The 14,266-nt window shown below is 36.5% G+C and overlaps 1 protein-coding gene across 1 annotated transcript in view; it reads left to right on the forward strand.

Annotated features, from left to right (window-relative positions):
• LOC101344283 (ATP-binding cassette sub-family A member 3-like) overlaps positions 1 to 14,266 on the forward strand; it is a 223,043-nt gene that overhangs the window by 165,992 nt on the left and 42,785 nt on the right. Inside the window, exons 21-23 of the mRNA XM_004373451.2 lie at positions 1,701 to 1,919; positions 8,150 to 8,323; positions 13,212 to 13,390. Coding sequence (XP_004373508.1) covers positions 1,701 to 1,919; positions 8,150 to 8,323; positions 13,212 to 13,390 — 572 coding nt within the window. The remainder of the gene's footprint in view (positions 1 to 1,700; positions 1,920 to 8,149; positions 8,324 to 13,211; positions 13,391 to 14,266) is intronic.

A 14,266-nucleotide genomic window follows, 5' to 3' on the forward strand; every position in this document is an offset into this window, starting at 1 on the left:
TCACGGAAGAAAACCCGTTTCCAAACAGGGTCATATTTACTGGTACAGGGGTTAGAACTTCAACATACCTGGGAAACACAATTCTATCCATAACACCCAGCACCCTATTTTTGTAGGTCCTGATAGCTAATTCTGAAATTTATGTAAAATTTACTCAAAGAAATCCACACCAATACACATCATAATCAAGCCATCAAAAGCCAAAGACACACAAACAGAAACTTGTACACCAGTGTTCACTGCAGCACTTTTCACAAGAGCCAGAAGGTGGAAACAACTAAAATACCCCTCAACAGATGAATGGATAAACAGAATGTGTTATATACATACCATGGAATACTACTCAGCCAGAAAGAGTGCTGATGCATGCCACTGCATGGATGAACCTATGTGAAATAAGTCAGTCACAAAAGGACGAATACTGTATAATCTCACTTATATGAAATAAACAAATATATAGAAACCAAAGATTATATTAGTGATTACCAGTGGTGGATGTTGTTGTCGTTGTTAGGTGCTGTCAAGCTGGTTCTGACTCATAGCGACCCTATGTACAACAGAACGAAACACTGCCTGGTCCTGTACCACCCTCATAATCGTTGTTATGCTTCAGCCCACTGTTGCAGCCACTGTGTCAATCCATCTCGTTGAGGGTCTTGCTCTTTTTTGCTGACGCTCTACTTTACCAAACATGATGTCCTTCTCCAGGGACTGGTCCCTCCTGATAACATGTCCAAAGTATGTGAGATGTAATCTTGCCATCCTTGCATCTAAGGAGCATTCTGGTTGTACTTCCTCCAAGACAGGTTGGTTTGTTCTTTTGGCAGTCCATGGTATATTCAATATTCTTCGCCAGCACCACAATTGAATACCAGTGGTGGAAGGGAGGGGAAAAGGGAGAGTTTTTGCCTAGGGGACAATGAATTTATGTTAATGGTGTGGAATGTTTTGGGAAGGGATAAAGAGAATGGTTACACAAGAAGAACGTAAATCAGTGTCATTGAATCGTCCATGTAGAAATTGTTGAGATGATATTATATATGTTTTCACCATAATTTAAAAAAAAAAAAAGTTTTACTCTGACACACATGGGGTCACCATGAGTCAGAGGCAGCTTGACAGCAACTGTTAATTTTGTGTGTCACTGTCTGGTTTTCGATGTGAGTTGAAAACTTAAAGTTAGAGGCCCCTAAGTGGCTGGGGTGGATGTGAGGGGTGTCAGGTAGTAGAATGTAGCCAGGAGGTCAAGTCTAAAGTTGGCTAGCAGTGCAAGGTAGGTTATGTCATACTGCGGTAACCAGAGGGAAAATCTTTAGAGAAATAGTCTCTCTTTAGAGAAATAATTTACTTTCTAGGAAAGTTGAGTTACATTTATTGGAGAAACTTCAGAACACCAATGTCAACTTTGTTATACTGACTTTGTTAGTAAACTTAAAAAATAAACAACTGTTCCAAGTGGGGGGAAAAAAAGTACATTTGTTCTGCTCACTGCTCTCTGGGGAAGAAGAAGTGGAAGTATGGTAACTTATTTCATGTTCACATGCTAAGGCATTTTTTTTTAAAGAGGAAAATTGATTTAATTAGTGAATAGGTCTATGCTAAATAAAGACAGCGTTTCTTATGTCCTTCTCTAAATATTCTGGCTTGATTTATTTTTACACTTTACCTTCACCTTGCCTTTATCTCTGTATTTCAGGGAGTAGTCAAATACTGTAAAGTGGAAGTATTTCTCATGGAGAACCGATGGCTGGACATAATGTTGATCTTCATGCTGTATGGCTGGTCTGCCATTCCCCTCATGTACCTGATGAGCTTTCTGTTTTCTGAAAGTACTGCTGCCTACATCAAGCTCGTCCTATTCAACTACTTTTCAGGCATTTTTAGTCTCCTCATAGACATGGCATTGGAATATAATGAGGGTAAGGGATACATGAAATGTCCCCTTCCCCAGAAGGCAGCAGTAAATACTAAAGAGGAGTGGGTTTGCAGGTATCTAAGAACATTAGTAGACAGTTCTAGGTTTGGGAGGAACCCTGTACTTGACGTAAATCAGTACACTTATTTTGTGTGCCTATGACAGTCTAGGCATTGGACTAGGACTGGGATCTTGTATTGAAGGCCTGGGACTGACCCTGATGTACAAGTCCTTTGACATGACTCCTCCTCCGTACACTACCTCCTGAAGCTGTAGCATATGACTTTAAGAAATCTATTTTACACTTAATTTTGGAAATTTTAGAAGCATTTGTCCCTGAGACTCATTTTACTGAGAGAGAATAAAATAGCAGCTTTTTTCTTGGAAGGTACAGGCCTCAGAAAGAAGACATTATATCCCATGTACATTAGACTATTAATTATCTTTAAAACTGTTATCCCCTGATATTGTAACCCTTTAGATTGAAGTGAAAAGAGGGAGGAGTAGAGAGGAATATCGAGCTCTTGGGAGTGGCAAACAGTTCTGTTCTGGGAAGGTTTCATGGTGTGAAGAGGCACAAGGTCCTGAACCTCCTAACAAGATTTTTCAGAAAGAAGGAAAACTATATATGCACCTAACATACATATAACTAAACCGATTTTCTTTCCTCCCAGACCTGGTTTCCATAGTACCTGTAAAATACGTATCTCCTCATTTTCCTTCTCTTATGATATTTGGGGAGAGAATCGCGAAGTTAGGACCAGGCAACACTTGGTTCTGTTGTACATAAGGTCACTATGAGTTGGGAACGACTTGAGGGCACCTAACAGCAACAATCATTCACTAAGTTGACCGTTATTATGAAGAGGGTTTTTAAAAGAGGGACTATTTTGACGCCTTGTTGAATCACCCTATGAACATGCATTTGAACTGTGTTAAGCAATTCTTCCCTGCCCTGTTGTTGCAGAACTCCACAAGCACAGGCTTCCTGCCCCGTTTCCTTAGCTCTTCATTATAGGAACACATATATGGAGCCCTGGTGGCGTAGTGGTTAAGCCCTGGGCTGCTAACCAAAAAATCGGCAGTTTGAATGCCCCAGCCACTACTTGGAAACCCTATGGGGCAGTTCTGCTCTGTCCTATAGGGTCGCTATGGGTCGGAATCAACTCGATAACAACGGGTTTGGTATTTTTCACCTATTGTAAGAATTCCCCTATATTAACTGAAGATGGACTTATATACTCCTTTGCACACTTCTTCAAGGATGCATATTTCATGCGAGCAAGACTTGAGCCCCTGCACCGCTGGCTAAAATGCTTGTAAGAGCTATGACTTACTGCTCCTTCTCACAAAAGAACTCCCAAAATTATGGTAATTAGCATTTGTGAAACTATATCAATAACTTTTTTGAGAATGAAGTGGTAATTAAAGGAAAAGGAGTGATACGCAGGAATTAGGATTTATAAGTAGCATTAGTACAAAAAACATTACTGAGGATTCTGTATGGTCTGGTATGGCGGGAGGTCCATGGGGCAGTGACACCAAGAGTTACCACCCTGGATGACACTAACCCTAGTGATGCTGCCGACACAGAGGTCAGTATAACAACCATAGATGTCCACTGAAAGTTTAGTAGCTTCTTTATTATAAAGGTGAACAAAACTAACTCATGCCACAATAGGGCACAGAAAAGAAACTTGCAAACTTTGAACTTGGCACTGGGTAGACGAATGAAAATTTCCTTTGAAAATTTGTAATCACATGCCAGTACTCATGTTCTGAAATCCTAGCACCTATGTAAGCCAAAAATTTAACCTAAGAAATTATTTTAAATAACTCCATTTGGTTGTGTCTCCAGGTAAGTGACAAAAGCATACACAAAATCCCAGGCTTCTAAGTATTCCCACTGTATAATTTCTAGAGAACTTGAGATCAAGTTAAAGAAAAGAAAGAAGGCATGATGAGCAAGTGCTAACAGAAACCACCAACAGCAGAATCAGACCCACAAATGTTTCAGATGTGAGAATATAAGAAAACATGAAATACATATGTTTAAAATATTTAAACAGTAGAGGAGTTGCTCCGAAATATGAGAAAATAATAGAGATCATATGTATACAAACAAGTACGTTTGAAAAGGATCCAAACAGAACCTTGAGAAATGAAAAGGTTAACAATTTAAGAGCCCAACAGGCTGATGTATCAGAGTATTATACACTATTGAAGAGAAAATTAGTGAATTAAAGATAGATACAAAAGAAATATCCTGAATGTATCCCAGGAGGTTAAAAAAAGTGGATATTATAAAAGAGATGTTAATACCATGGAAGATATAGTGAGAAAGTCCAACATATAGCCAAATAAAGTTTAGAAAGAAATACTAGAAAAAAAGAGGCAGAGTTGTGTTAGAATAGATAATGGCTAAGAATTGAATTGTTGAAAGACAGAAATCCTCAGTTTCGGAAAGCTCACTGAATCACTAAAAAAAAAAAAATTCTCACGTAGACACATTATCATGACGTTTCAGAACATCAGTGCTAAAGAGAAGACCTCTGACACAGTCAGACAGAAAAGTTAAGTTGTTGCTATGTGCTGGTGGAGTCAGTCCCAACTCATAGCGACCCTATATGACAAGTAGAACTGCCCCGTAGGATTTCCAAGGAGCAGCTGGTGGATTCAAACTGCTGACTTTTTGGTTAACAGCCTTAACTCGTAAGCACTGCGCCACCAGGGCTCCATCTAGAAGTATGTGTGTGTATATATATATATATATATCAAAATTTCCAGAACTATATGAAATAGTAGGCAAAACATACAGCATCATAGAACGAGATTTTTACATAGCAAGCAGGGGGAAAATCAATAAATGATATCTACTGAGTATAGTTAATAAAGTTGAGCTCATGGACATATATAGAACATCCAAAAAAAACCAAACCCATTGCCATTGAGTTTATTCCGACTCATAGCAACCCTATAGGACAGAGTAGAACTGCTGCATAGGGTTTCCAAGGGGCACTTGGTGGATTCGAACCGCCAGCCTTTTGGTTAGCAGCCATAGTTCTTAACCACTATGCCACCGGGGTTTCCATGCCCCAAATATACCTATTGAAGCACACATGAAGTCTTTACAAAAACCAACCAAATGATACACCGTGAAGACTAAAATCATATAAGGACATATTCACTGATCATTATATAATTTAGAAATTAGTAACAAAAAGATAACTGGCAAAAGAACACAAATTGAGAAGTTTAAAACACTTTTATATAACAAATGGACCAAAGAGGGAATCATAACAAATTATAAAATGTTTAGAACTCAGGAGTAACATAAATACTCTGCAACTAAAGAGAGATACTTGGAAAGAAAAATTAGTTTTAAATTCTAACATTAGAAAGTCCAAAAAATAACTAACAAACCATCTAACCTAAAAAGTTAGAAAAAGAACAGCATAATAAAGTAAAAGGAAGGAGCAAATAGCAAAAATTAACAAATTGGAAACAAATACACAATAGAAAGTACCAACAAAGCCATCGATCAGCTTGTTGGAAAGACTCAAAGTTGGCATAACAGCAAGTTTGTCAAGGAAAAAAAAAAGGAGAATGCACAAGTAAATAAATATTAGGAATAAACAGGGGACATATGTACAAACGTTTCACCACTGGACAGATAAGAGGCTTATGATAAATAATTTTAGGCCAAAAAATTTGAAAACTTCAAACAAATTCATTACACTTCTGGAAAAAAATGCAATTTACTAAATCTGATTTAAGAAGAATTAGAAAATTTGAATCATACTACAAGCATTCAGGTAATTACACTGATAGTTACAATTATTTTCACAGAGAAAGCGCCAGGCCTAGATGGCACTTCTGGTGAGTTCTGTATATTCTTTCAGCTAATACAGAAAAAAATAAAATAATACTTATCAACCTAATCTGTGAGATAAGCAAAAGCACCATGCTATTGCCTGACAAGAACAGTGCAATGAAAAATAATCACTAATTTCATTCATGAACACAGATTCAAAAATTACAAGCAAAATATTAGCTAACTGAATTTAGGCTGGTTGCTTTCATATTAAAAGTCTATTAATATACTTCCCATATTAATATATTAATGGGGAAACATATAATCATCTCAACAGATGCCAAAAAATATCAATAAGATACATTATAAAATTTCTTAGCGAACTATGATTAGGGGAAAAAAAACTTGCCTACCTTTATAAAGGGGTATGCATATACAAAAATCTGTAGCAAATATAATACAGTGGTGACTCATTAAAAACATTTCCTATAAAAAGCAGGAACTAGATGAGGACAAATCATTTCATCACTGTTAAACATATTAGGTCTTGGTAAGTTCTGTAATTTAAAAAAGTAAATAAACATATACAGATTGGAAAGAAAGAAACTACTGTTATTCAAAAATGCTATAAAATCTGAAGAACTGTTACCAGAAGTATGGAAAATGGACACTTAAGCAAGCCAAAAAAGCAGACATCAAATCCAGCCTTCTCTAGAATTTTGTAGAGAGAATTGATATTCCACTAGTATACATCAATGTGGTGTTCAATGTAGTTGATTGATACTTTGTTCTGAATGGTCAGTTCCACTGAACTGGCTGATGCTTTTAATAACACAGTTCTGTCAGTTTTTACTTTGTCCCCTCCCTAAGGAGGCCTTCATCATTTTGTCAGATATATTTCACTTTCTCTCCTAGAGCTTTCTCTACTCTTTGGAGGTGAGAAGATATTTATGATTGCTACGGGGACAGCCTAAAAGATATCAGACTATACCTGTGTGGTCCAGTATAGTAGTCACTAGCCATACATGGCTATTTAAATTTTAATTGAAATTAAATTAAGTTAAAAACTCCATTCCCTAGCCACATTGCAAGTCCTCAGTAGTCACATGTGCTTATTGGATAGCACAGCTGTAGAGTATTTCCATAATCATGAATAGTTCTGTTGGACAGTGCTTGTCTGTATAATTAGTGTTTGCCGTTTTTGGCACAGTGGCCAATATCCAGAATTCTTCACTGTGGATAGATTATTGTCTCTACATTAAGTTAAGAGCTACTCAGAACAAAATTGCCATGGCTTTGGCATTTGAGGTTTTACCTCTTGGCCATCTCACTTTCCTCAGTGTCTTGTAAGAACCTTTTGCTTAGACTAGTCCTTTATCCTCTTTGTAAAAATCTGAGCTCAATATGAAATTCTATAATGGCAATTCATAAATTAAACATATCTTCAGGAATCTAGTCACAAATTATTATTCATATTCAATTTATTCTTTGGAGAGACATTAGTTATCTATCAGTGTCTTACTCATCTAGTGCTGCTATTAACAGAGATACCACACGTGGATGACTTTAACAAAGAGAAGTTTATTCTCTCACAGTCAGTAGGCTACAAGTCCAAATTCGAGGCATCGGCTCCAGGGGAACGCTTTCTCTGTCGACTCTGGAGGAAGGTCCACGTCCCTTGGTCTGGGAGCTTCTCTGTGCAGGAACCCCAGGTCCAAAGGACGCGCTCTGCTCCCAGCACTGGTTTCTTGGTGGTATGAGGTTCCCACGTGTCTCTGCTCACTTCTCTCTTTTATATCTCAAAACAGATTGGATTAAGACACTATCTAATCTTGTCAACCTCATCAGTATAACCTCATCATAGTGATAGAGTTTACAACACATAAGGAAATCACAGCAGATTACACAATCATACAATACTGAGAATCATGACCTAGCCAAGTTGACAGATACTTTTGGGGGACACAATTCAATTCATGACAATCAGCTTGTTTGAAAAATTTTCTACTGTCAAAGATAGCAGAATTTTCTCTGTTACCTACTATTGAATTCTAGACTCTTATCTACTACCTGTACTCTGATCCCTTAGTTGATTAATTAGGATTAGAAATGAGAAAAATAGCTAGTATGTTTTCCCGTTCGTATCAGGTGCCTGGAAGACATATCATGTGGACACCTACTTCACCAAAAAAACTTCAAAACTCTGCAGTTATCTACAAAAATGATGTCACTGGCTATCATTTGGAACAAACTTTTTGAGATAATTAGTGTTCTTCAGAGATAATCATCTGGTTTTTAATTCTCTGAGCTTGGTTTGACCATCTTTTAGGGGTTTGTTGTCCTGGGGATGGTTCATTTTTTTATTATGAAATCTGATGGCTTATTTCCTATAATGAAATCTAAACTTATTACCTTTTTAGAACTTGAAAGTAAAATTTCAAATGACACCAGAACCCTCATGCTAAATGCGTTACTGCTGTTTCCCAATTACAACCTTGCGAAGGCCCTCGAGGATTATGCTGATGTCTACCAGGACAAAACATTGTGCGACACTCAAAAACACCCTCCTCCCCACATAAATTGTAGTAAAGCAAGTAAGTAACCTGTGGGCCCCTAAGTCTTTTGGGAATTAGTCTCAGACTGAAACCCTGGAATGTAAGGAGAGAATCAGGATACATGTTAAGTCATTTTACAAGGCTGGGATAAATCTCTGTAAATATAATGAAGTCTCAAAAGCAAATCCGAGGTACAATTAAAGTAGTCATCAGATACAGAATAAGAGTTACTAATAATCATCTACCAAGTAGCTTTACTTACATTATTTAAAATCTTCACAACAACTCTTCAAGTTACATGCTGTCGTGCTCATTTTGAGGATAAGATGTGCCCTGTATCTCATAGCTTGTATGGGTCAGAACTGGAATTCAAAGCTTATATTCTTTCATTGTATAATGTATTCTGTCTGTGGGAAAGAACCTCTAGGGGAAGGGTCTATATTATAACTGTATTTTATTTACTTTTGTTACTCCCATCACCACCACGCATACTCACCTTCACTCACCTGCCCACAAGTTATAATCCATTCCCCAGTGCCAGTGTAGTGTCTGGCACATAGAAGGGACTCAAATGTGTGTTAAATAAATAGGTAAAGGTACGAAGTAATGATTTGGGTGATTAGAGTAGTACAATGGATGAAAGATCCATAAATGAAAGTAAGAGAAAGAAGAAGTCTAGCCAAGGCGAGAGGTAGTAACTGTTAATAAAAGGTATAGTCGAACTCTGAAGTAAACTAAATATATTATGCATTTGAGTAATTGGTGGACTGTAGGAAGAAATTGAACATTGATTTTTGGGTGGCATAAATGTTGTAACATTGACTCTGCAGGGAATGCTATTTGCATGGTCATAACAATATAAATGCTATGTATTGTTTTTCAACTTTGGGTATCAATTTACACACAAAGAGAAAAAGACTTGCTTTTAGCTACCAAAAATATATAATTATTATTAATCCAGACAATGTAAAGTAAAAATAGAGCTAATAAAAGTTAAGGGTTAAAAGGGACAGGAAAAATAGAAAGTAAAAAATAATTTAAGTCATCATCTTACAATGAGAGGAGTTAAGAGATACTCTATATAGTTGATGGAATGATAGAGGCTTAAGTATATTATTTTAAGGTAACTGTGAGAAGAGGAATTTTAAAATGCAATGTAACTATATAGGAGAAGAACAAAAGTATAAAAGAATTATGCCTTCATCTGTCAATGTAGGAAAACAATAGATAGTATATTAAATTGGTAAAGGGTTTCTACAGCAATCATGTTGTTGTTGTTAGGTGCTGTCGAGTTGGTTCTGAATCTTAGGGACACTCTGAATAACAGAACAAAACATTGCACAATCCTCTGCCTTCCTTACAATTGCTGCTATGTTTGAGCCCATTTTTGCAGCCACTGTGTCAGTCCATCTCACTGAGGGTCTCCCTCATTTTCACTGACCCTCTACTTTACCAAGCGTAATGTCCTCCTCCAGCAATTGGTCACCGCTGAGGATGTGTCCAAAGTAAGTGAGACAAAGTCTCACCATCCTTGCTTCTAAGAAGCATTCTGGGTGTGTTTCCTCTAAGAGAGATTTGTTTTGTTCTTCTGGCAGTCCATGTTGTTAGGTGCCATTAGTTGGTTCTGACTCATAGCGACCCTTTGTACAATAGAATGAAACACTGCCCAGTCCTGCACCATCCTCACAATCATTGTTATGCTTGAGCCCATTGTTGTAGCCACTGTGTCAGTCCATCTCCTTGAAGGTCTTGCTCTTTTTTGCTGGCCCTCTTCTTTACCAAACATAATGTCCTTCTCCAGGGTCTGGTCCCTGCTGATAACGTCCAAAGTATGTGAGACGAAGTCTCGCCATCCTTGCTTCTAAGGAGCTTTCTGGCTATACTTTTTCCAAGACAGACTTGTTCATTCTCTGGCAGTCTGTGGTATATTCCATATTCTTCCCCAACACCACAATTCAAAGGCATCAATTCTTCTTTGGTCTGCTTTATTCATTGTCCAGTTTCTAATGCATATAAGGCAACTGAAAACACCATGGCTTGGATCAGGCACACCTTAGTCCTCAAAGTGACATCTTTGCTTTTTAACACCTTAAAGAGGTTTTTTGCAACAGATTTGTCCAATGCAATACATCGTTTGATTTCTTGACTGCTGCTTCCATGGGCGTTGATTGTGGATCCAAGTAAAATGAAATCCTTGACAACTTCAGTCTTTTCTCTGTTTATCATGATGTTGCATATTGGTCCAGTTGTGTAGATTTTTGTTTTCTTTATGTTGACGTGTAATCCATACTGAAGACTATAGTCTTTGATTGTCATCAATAAATGCTTCAAGTCCTCTTCACTTTCAGCAAGCAAGGTTGTGTCATCTGCATATTGCAGTCCATAGTATCTTCAATATTCTTTGCCAACACCACAATTCAAATGCATCAGTTCTTCTGCCTTTCTTTTTCATTGTCCAGCTTTTGCATGCATATGAGACAATTGAAAATACCATAGCTTGGGTCAGGTGCACTTTAGTCATCAAAGTGACATCTTTGCTTTTTAAGATTTTTAATGTGCTCTGTTGGCAGCAGATTTTCCCAGTGCAGTATGCCTTGTGATTTCTTGATTGCTGCTACCATGGGTGTTGATTGTTGATCCAAGAAGAATGAAATCATTGACAACTTCAATTTCTTCCTCATTTATTATCATGTTGTTTATGGGCCTACTTGTGAGATTTCCATTTTCTTCATGTTCAGATATAATCTATACTGAAGTCTTTTACCTTCATTAGTAAGTGCTTCAAGTAATCTTCATTTTTGACAAGCAAGGTTGTGTCATCTGCACATAGCAAGTTGTTAATGAGTCTTCCTCCAATCCTAATGCCTCATTCTTCTCCATATACACCAGCGTCTTGGATTATCTGCTCAGCATATAGATTGAATAAATTAAGTTAAATGATACAACCCTGCCGCCCACCTTTTCTTATTTTAAACCTTGCAATATCCCCTTGTTCTGTTAGAACAACTGTCTCTTGATCTATGCACAGCTTCAGCATGAGCAGAACAAACTGTTCTGGAATTCCCATTCTTCATAAAGTTATAATTTGTTATGATCCACACATTCAAATACCTTCTCATAGCCCATAAAACACAGATAAACATCTGCTGTCGGCCAAGATCCATCTGACATCAGCAGTGATATCCCTTATTCCACATCCTCTTCTGAATCTGGCTTGAACTTCTGGAAGTTCTGATGATGTATGCTTGCAGCAGGTTTTGAATTATTTTCAGGAAAATTTTGCTAGTATGTGATATTAATGATTTCGTTCAATAATTTTCACATTTCATTTGATCACCTTTCTTTGCAATGGTCACCAATATGGATCCCTTTCAGTTGGTTGACCAAGTAGCTGTCTTCCAAATTTCTTGACATAGACAAATAAGCGCTTCTAGCGTAACATCCATTTATTGAAGTATCTTAATTGGTAATCCGTTAATTCGCAGTGTCTTATTTTTTGCCAGTGCCTTCAGAGTGACTTGAGCTTCTTCCTTCAGTATCATATGCTACCTCCTGAAAATGGTTGATTGATCAGTTCTTTTTCATACAGCGACTCTGTATATTCCTTCAATCTTCTTTTGATGCTTTCTGCATCATTCAGTTTTTTTGCCCATAGAATCCTTCAGTATTGCAGCTCAAGGCTTGAAGTTTTCTCTTCAGTTCTTTCAGCTTGAGAAATGCCGATAGTGTTCTTCCCTTTCAGTCTTCTAACTCCGGTTCTTGGCACATTTCATTATACTTTACCTTGTCTTCTTGAGCTGCTCTTGGAAATCTTCTGTTAAGGCCTTTGACTTGATGATTTCTTCTGTTCACTTTAGCTACTCTGCAATCAATAAAGATCAAGTTTCAGAGTCTCTTCTAATATCCATTTTGGTCTTTTCTTTCTTTTTAATGACGTTTTACTTTCTTCATGAATAAGTTTTTAATGTCATCCCACAGCTCATCTGGTTTTTGGTCATTTGTGTTCAGTGTAGCAAATCTGTTATTGAGATGATTTCTAAAATCAGGAGGGATATATTCAAGGTCGTACTTGGCTTTCGTACTTAAAGATATAATCATACTAAAAAAAATGAACATATAAAAAATTATAATATTTACTCTGAAATTGGAATGAAACTGGATGTCGGTATCGCCACTTTGATTCAACATTGAACTGTATGTCCTTGACATGGCAGTAAATTTAAAAAAAAAAGAAAGAAATGTACATATAGGAATTGGAAAAAAAGAAATACATTATTAGCTGATGCTTTGAATGTATCCATTGAAAATTAAAAAAAAATTCACATAAATTATTAAAATTAATAAAATAATTCAGCAAGTTCAGTATACAAAAAATAAACTCCACTGTAGTTCTGTTAGCAACACACAGTAATAAATGACACTTCAAAAAGTGATACCATTTATAATAGCATAAAAAACAAAAATATGTAGGAATAGAGCTAACAACGTGTTTGCAATACCTCTAAACTAATAAATACTAAACAGTATTAAATAAAAATGAAGACCTAAATAAATAAATGGAGGGCTAAAACTAAATAAGTAAACAGAGGGATATACCAAGTTTACAATTTAAGTTTTTACCCCTCTGAAAGGATTTTTGGCATATTCTTCATGGCATGCAATTATGGTTAGACATATCAATAAATACATTGATATTCATATGGTTACTTAATTACTATATATTTTCTTCATAAAGATCAGCCTTCAGAATTCATTGTTCAAATGGTATTTTTGTAGCAAGATAATCAATTATCACATTCTAAATACTTGTCTCAATTTAGCCTAGTATTCCATCTTATCCAATTTCTTCCTTTTTTGTTATTTTCTTAGGCTTTGTTGATGGTGTCAGTGTTCTACAGTAAGATGATCTCTTTTTTGTCATTCACAGATGCTGAGAAGAATGTTTATTCTTTGGAGGAGAATATGATTGGAAAGTATTTGATTATGATGAGTACTCTAGGCTTTGTTTTATTGCTGTTAATTTTCGTTTGGGAGACTACTTTGTGGAAGCTAAAAATATTTCTCAACCGATACGTATACTTTGGTATCTACAAGAAATTCAAGAATGTAAGTAATTAAGCATAAACCTCAAGAAAAACTAAGATAATTGGACATTAGTCCTGAAAAGTATGTGTCTACATAACTATCTCAGTTACTGGATGAAAGAAAAAATCAAGACATGCCTACTGGAATGCTTTCTCGTTAAATCCACTTTATCGAGGTATAAGTCACCTACAATAAATTGCATTCATTATGTTGATCATTTGAAAGACCCAACCTTTGTCTTTATTAATTTTCTCTGTTATTATTTTCTTTTTGATTGATTTCTGGTCTTATTTTTATAATTTTCTTCCTTCTACTTACTTTTGGTTTACCTTTCTCCTTTACTTCTTTAAGCCTGGATTCCTTTAGTTCTTTGAGTATATTTATAGTGATTACTTTGAAGTCTTTGTCTTAAATCTGACATCTGGTCATTCTCACATGCAGTTTCTGTTTCTTGCTTTTTCCTCTTTATGGGTAAAATTTCATTTCTTTGCATGTCTCCTAATTCTCCTGTTTTTAAAATCTGGACATTTTAGAGGCTTAGTAAATTTTCTTTTTTTTTTTTTTTTCTATTTTTTTCCGCATACAAAAATTTATACATACATTGTTATGTGACTCTGACTCTAATTGCTCTCCCCATACTGTGACAGCACACTCCTCCTTTCCACCCCTGATTCCCCATGTTCATTCAGCCAGCTCCTAACCCTCTCTGCCTTCCCATCTCACCTCTGGACAGAAGCTGCCCATTTAGTCTCCTATATCTACTTGAGCTAAGAGGCACACTCCTCACGAGTATCACTTTCGGTCCCACAGTCCAGTCCAATCCCTGTCTGAAGAGTTGGCCTTGGAAATTGTCTTAGTTCTGGGCTGATAGAGAATCCAGGGGCCATGCTTTCCGGG

Source organism: Trichechus manatus, unplaced genomic scaffold (genome assembly GCF_000243295.1).
Source record: "Trichechus manatus latirostris isolate Lorelei unplaced genomic scaffold, TriManLat1.0 scaffold00024, whole genome shotgun sequence".
NCBI classification, from domain to species: Eukaryota; Metazoa; Chordata; class Mammalia; order Sirenia; family Trichechidae; genus Trichechus; species Trichechus manatus.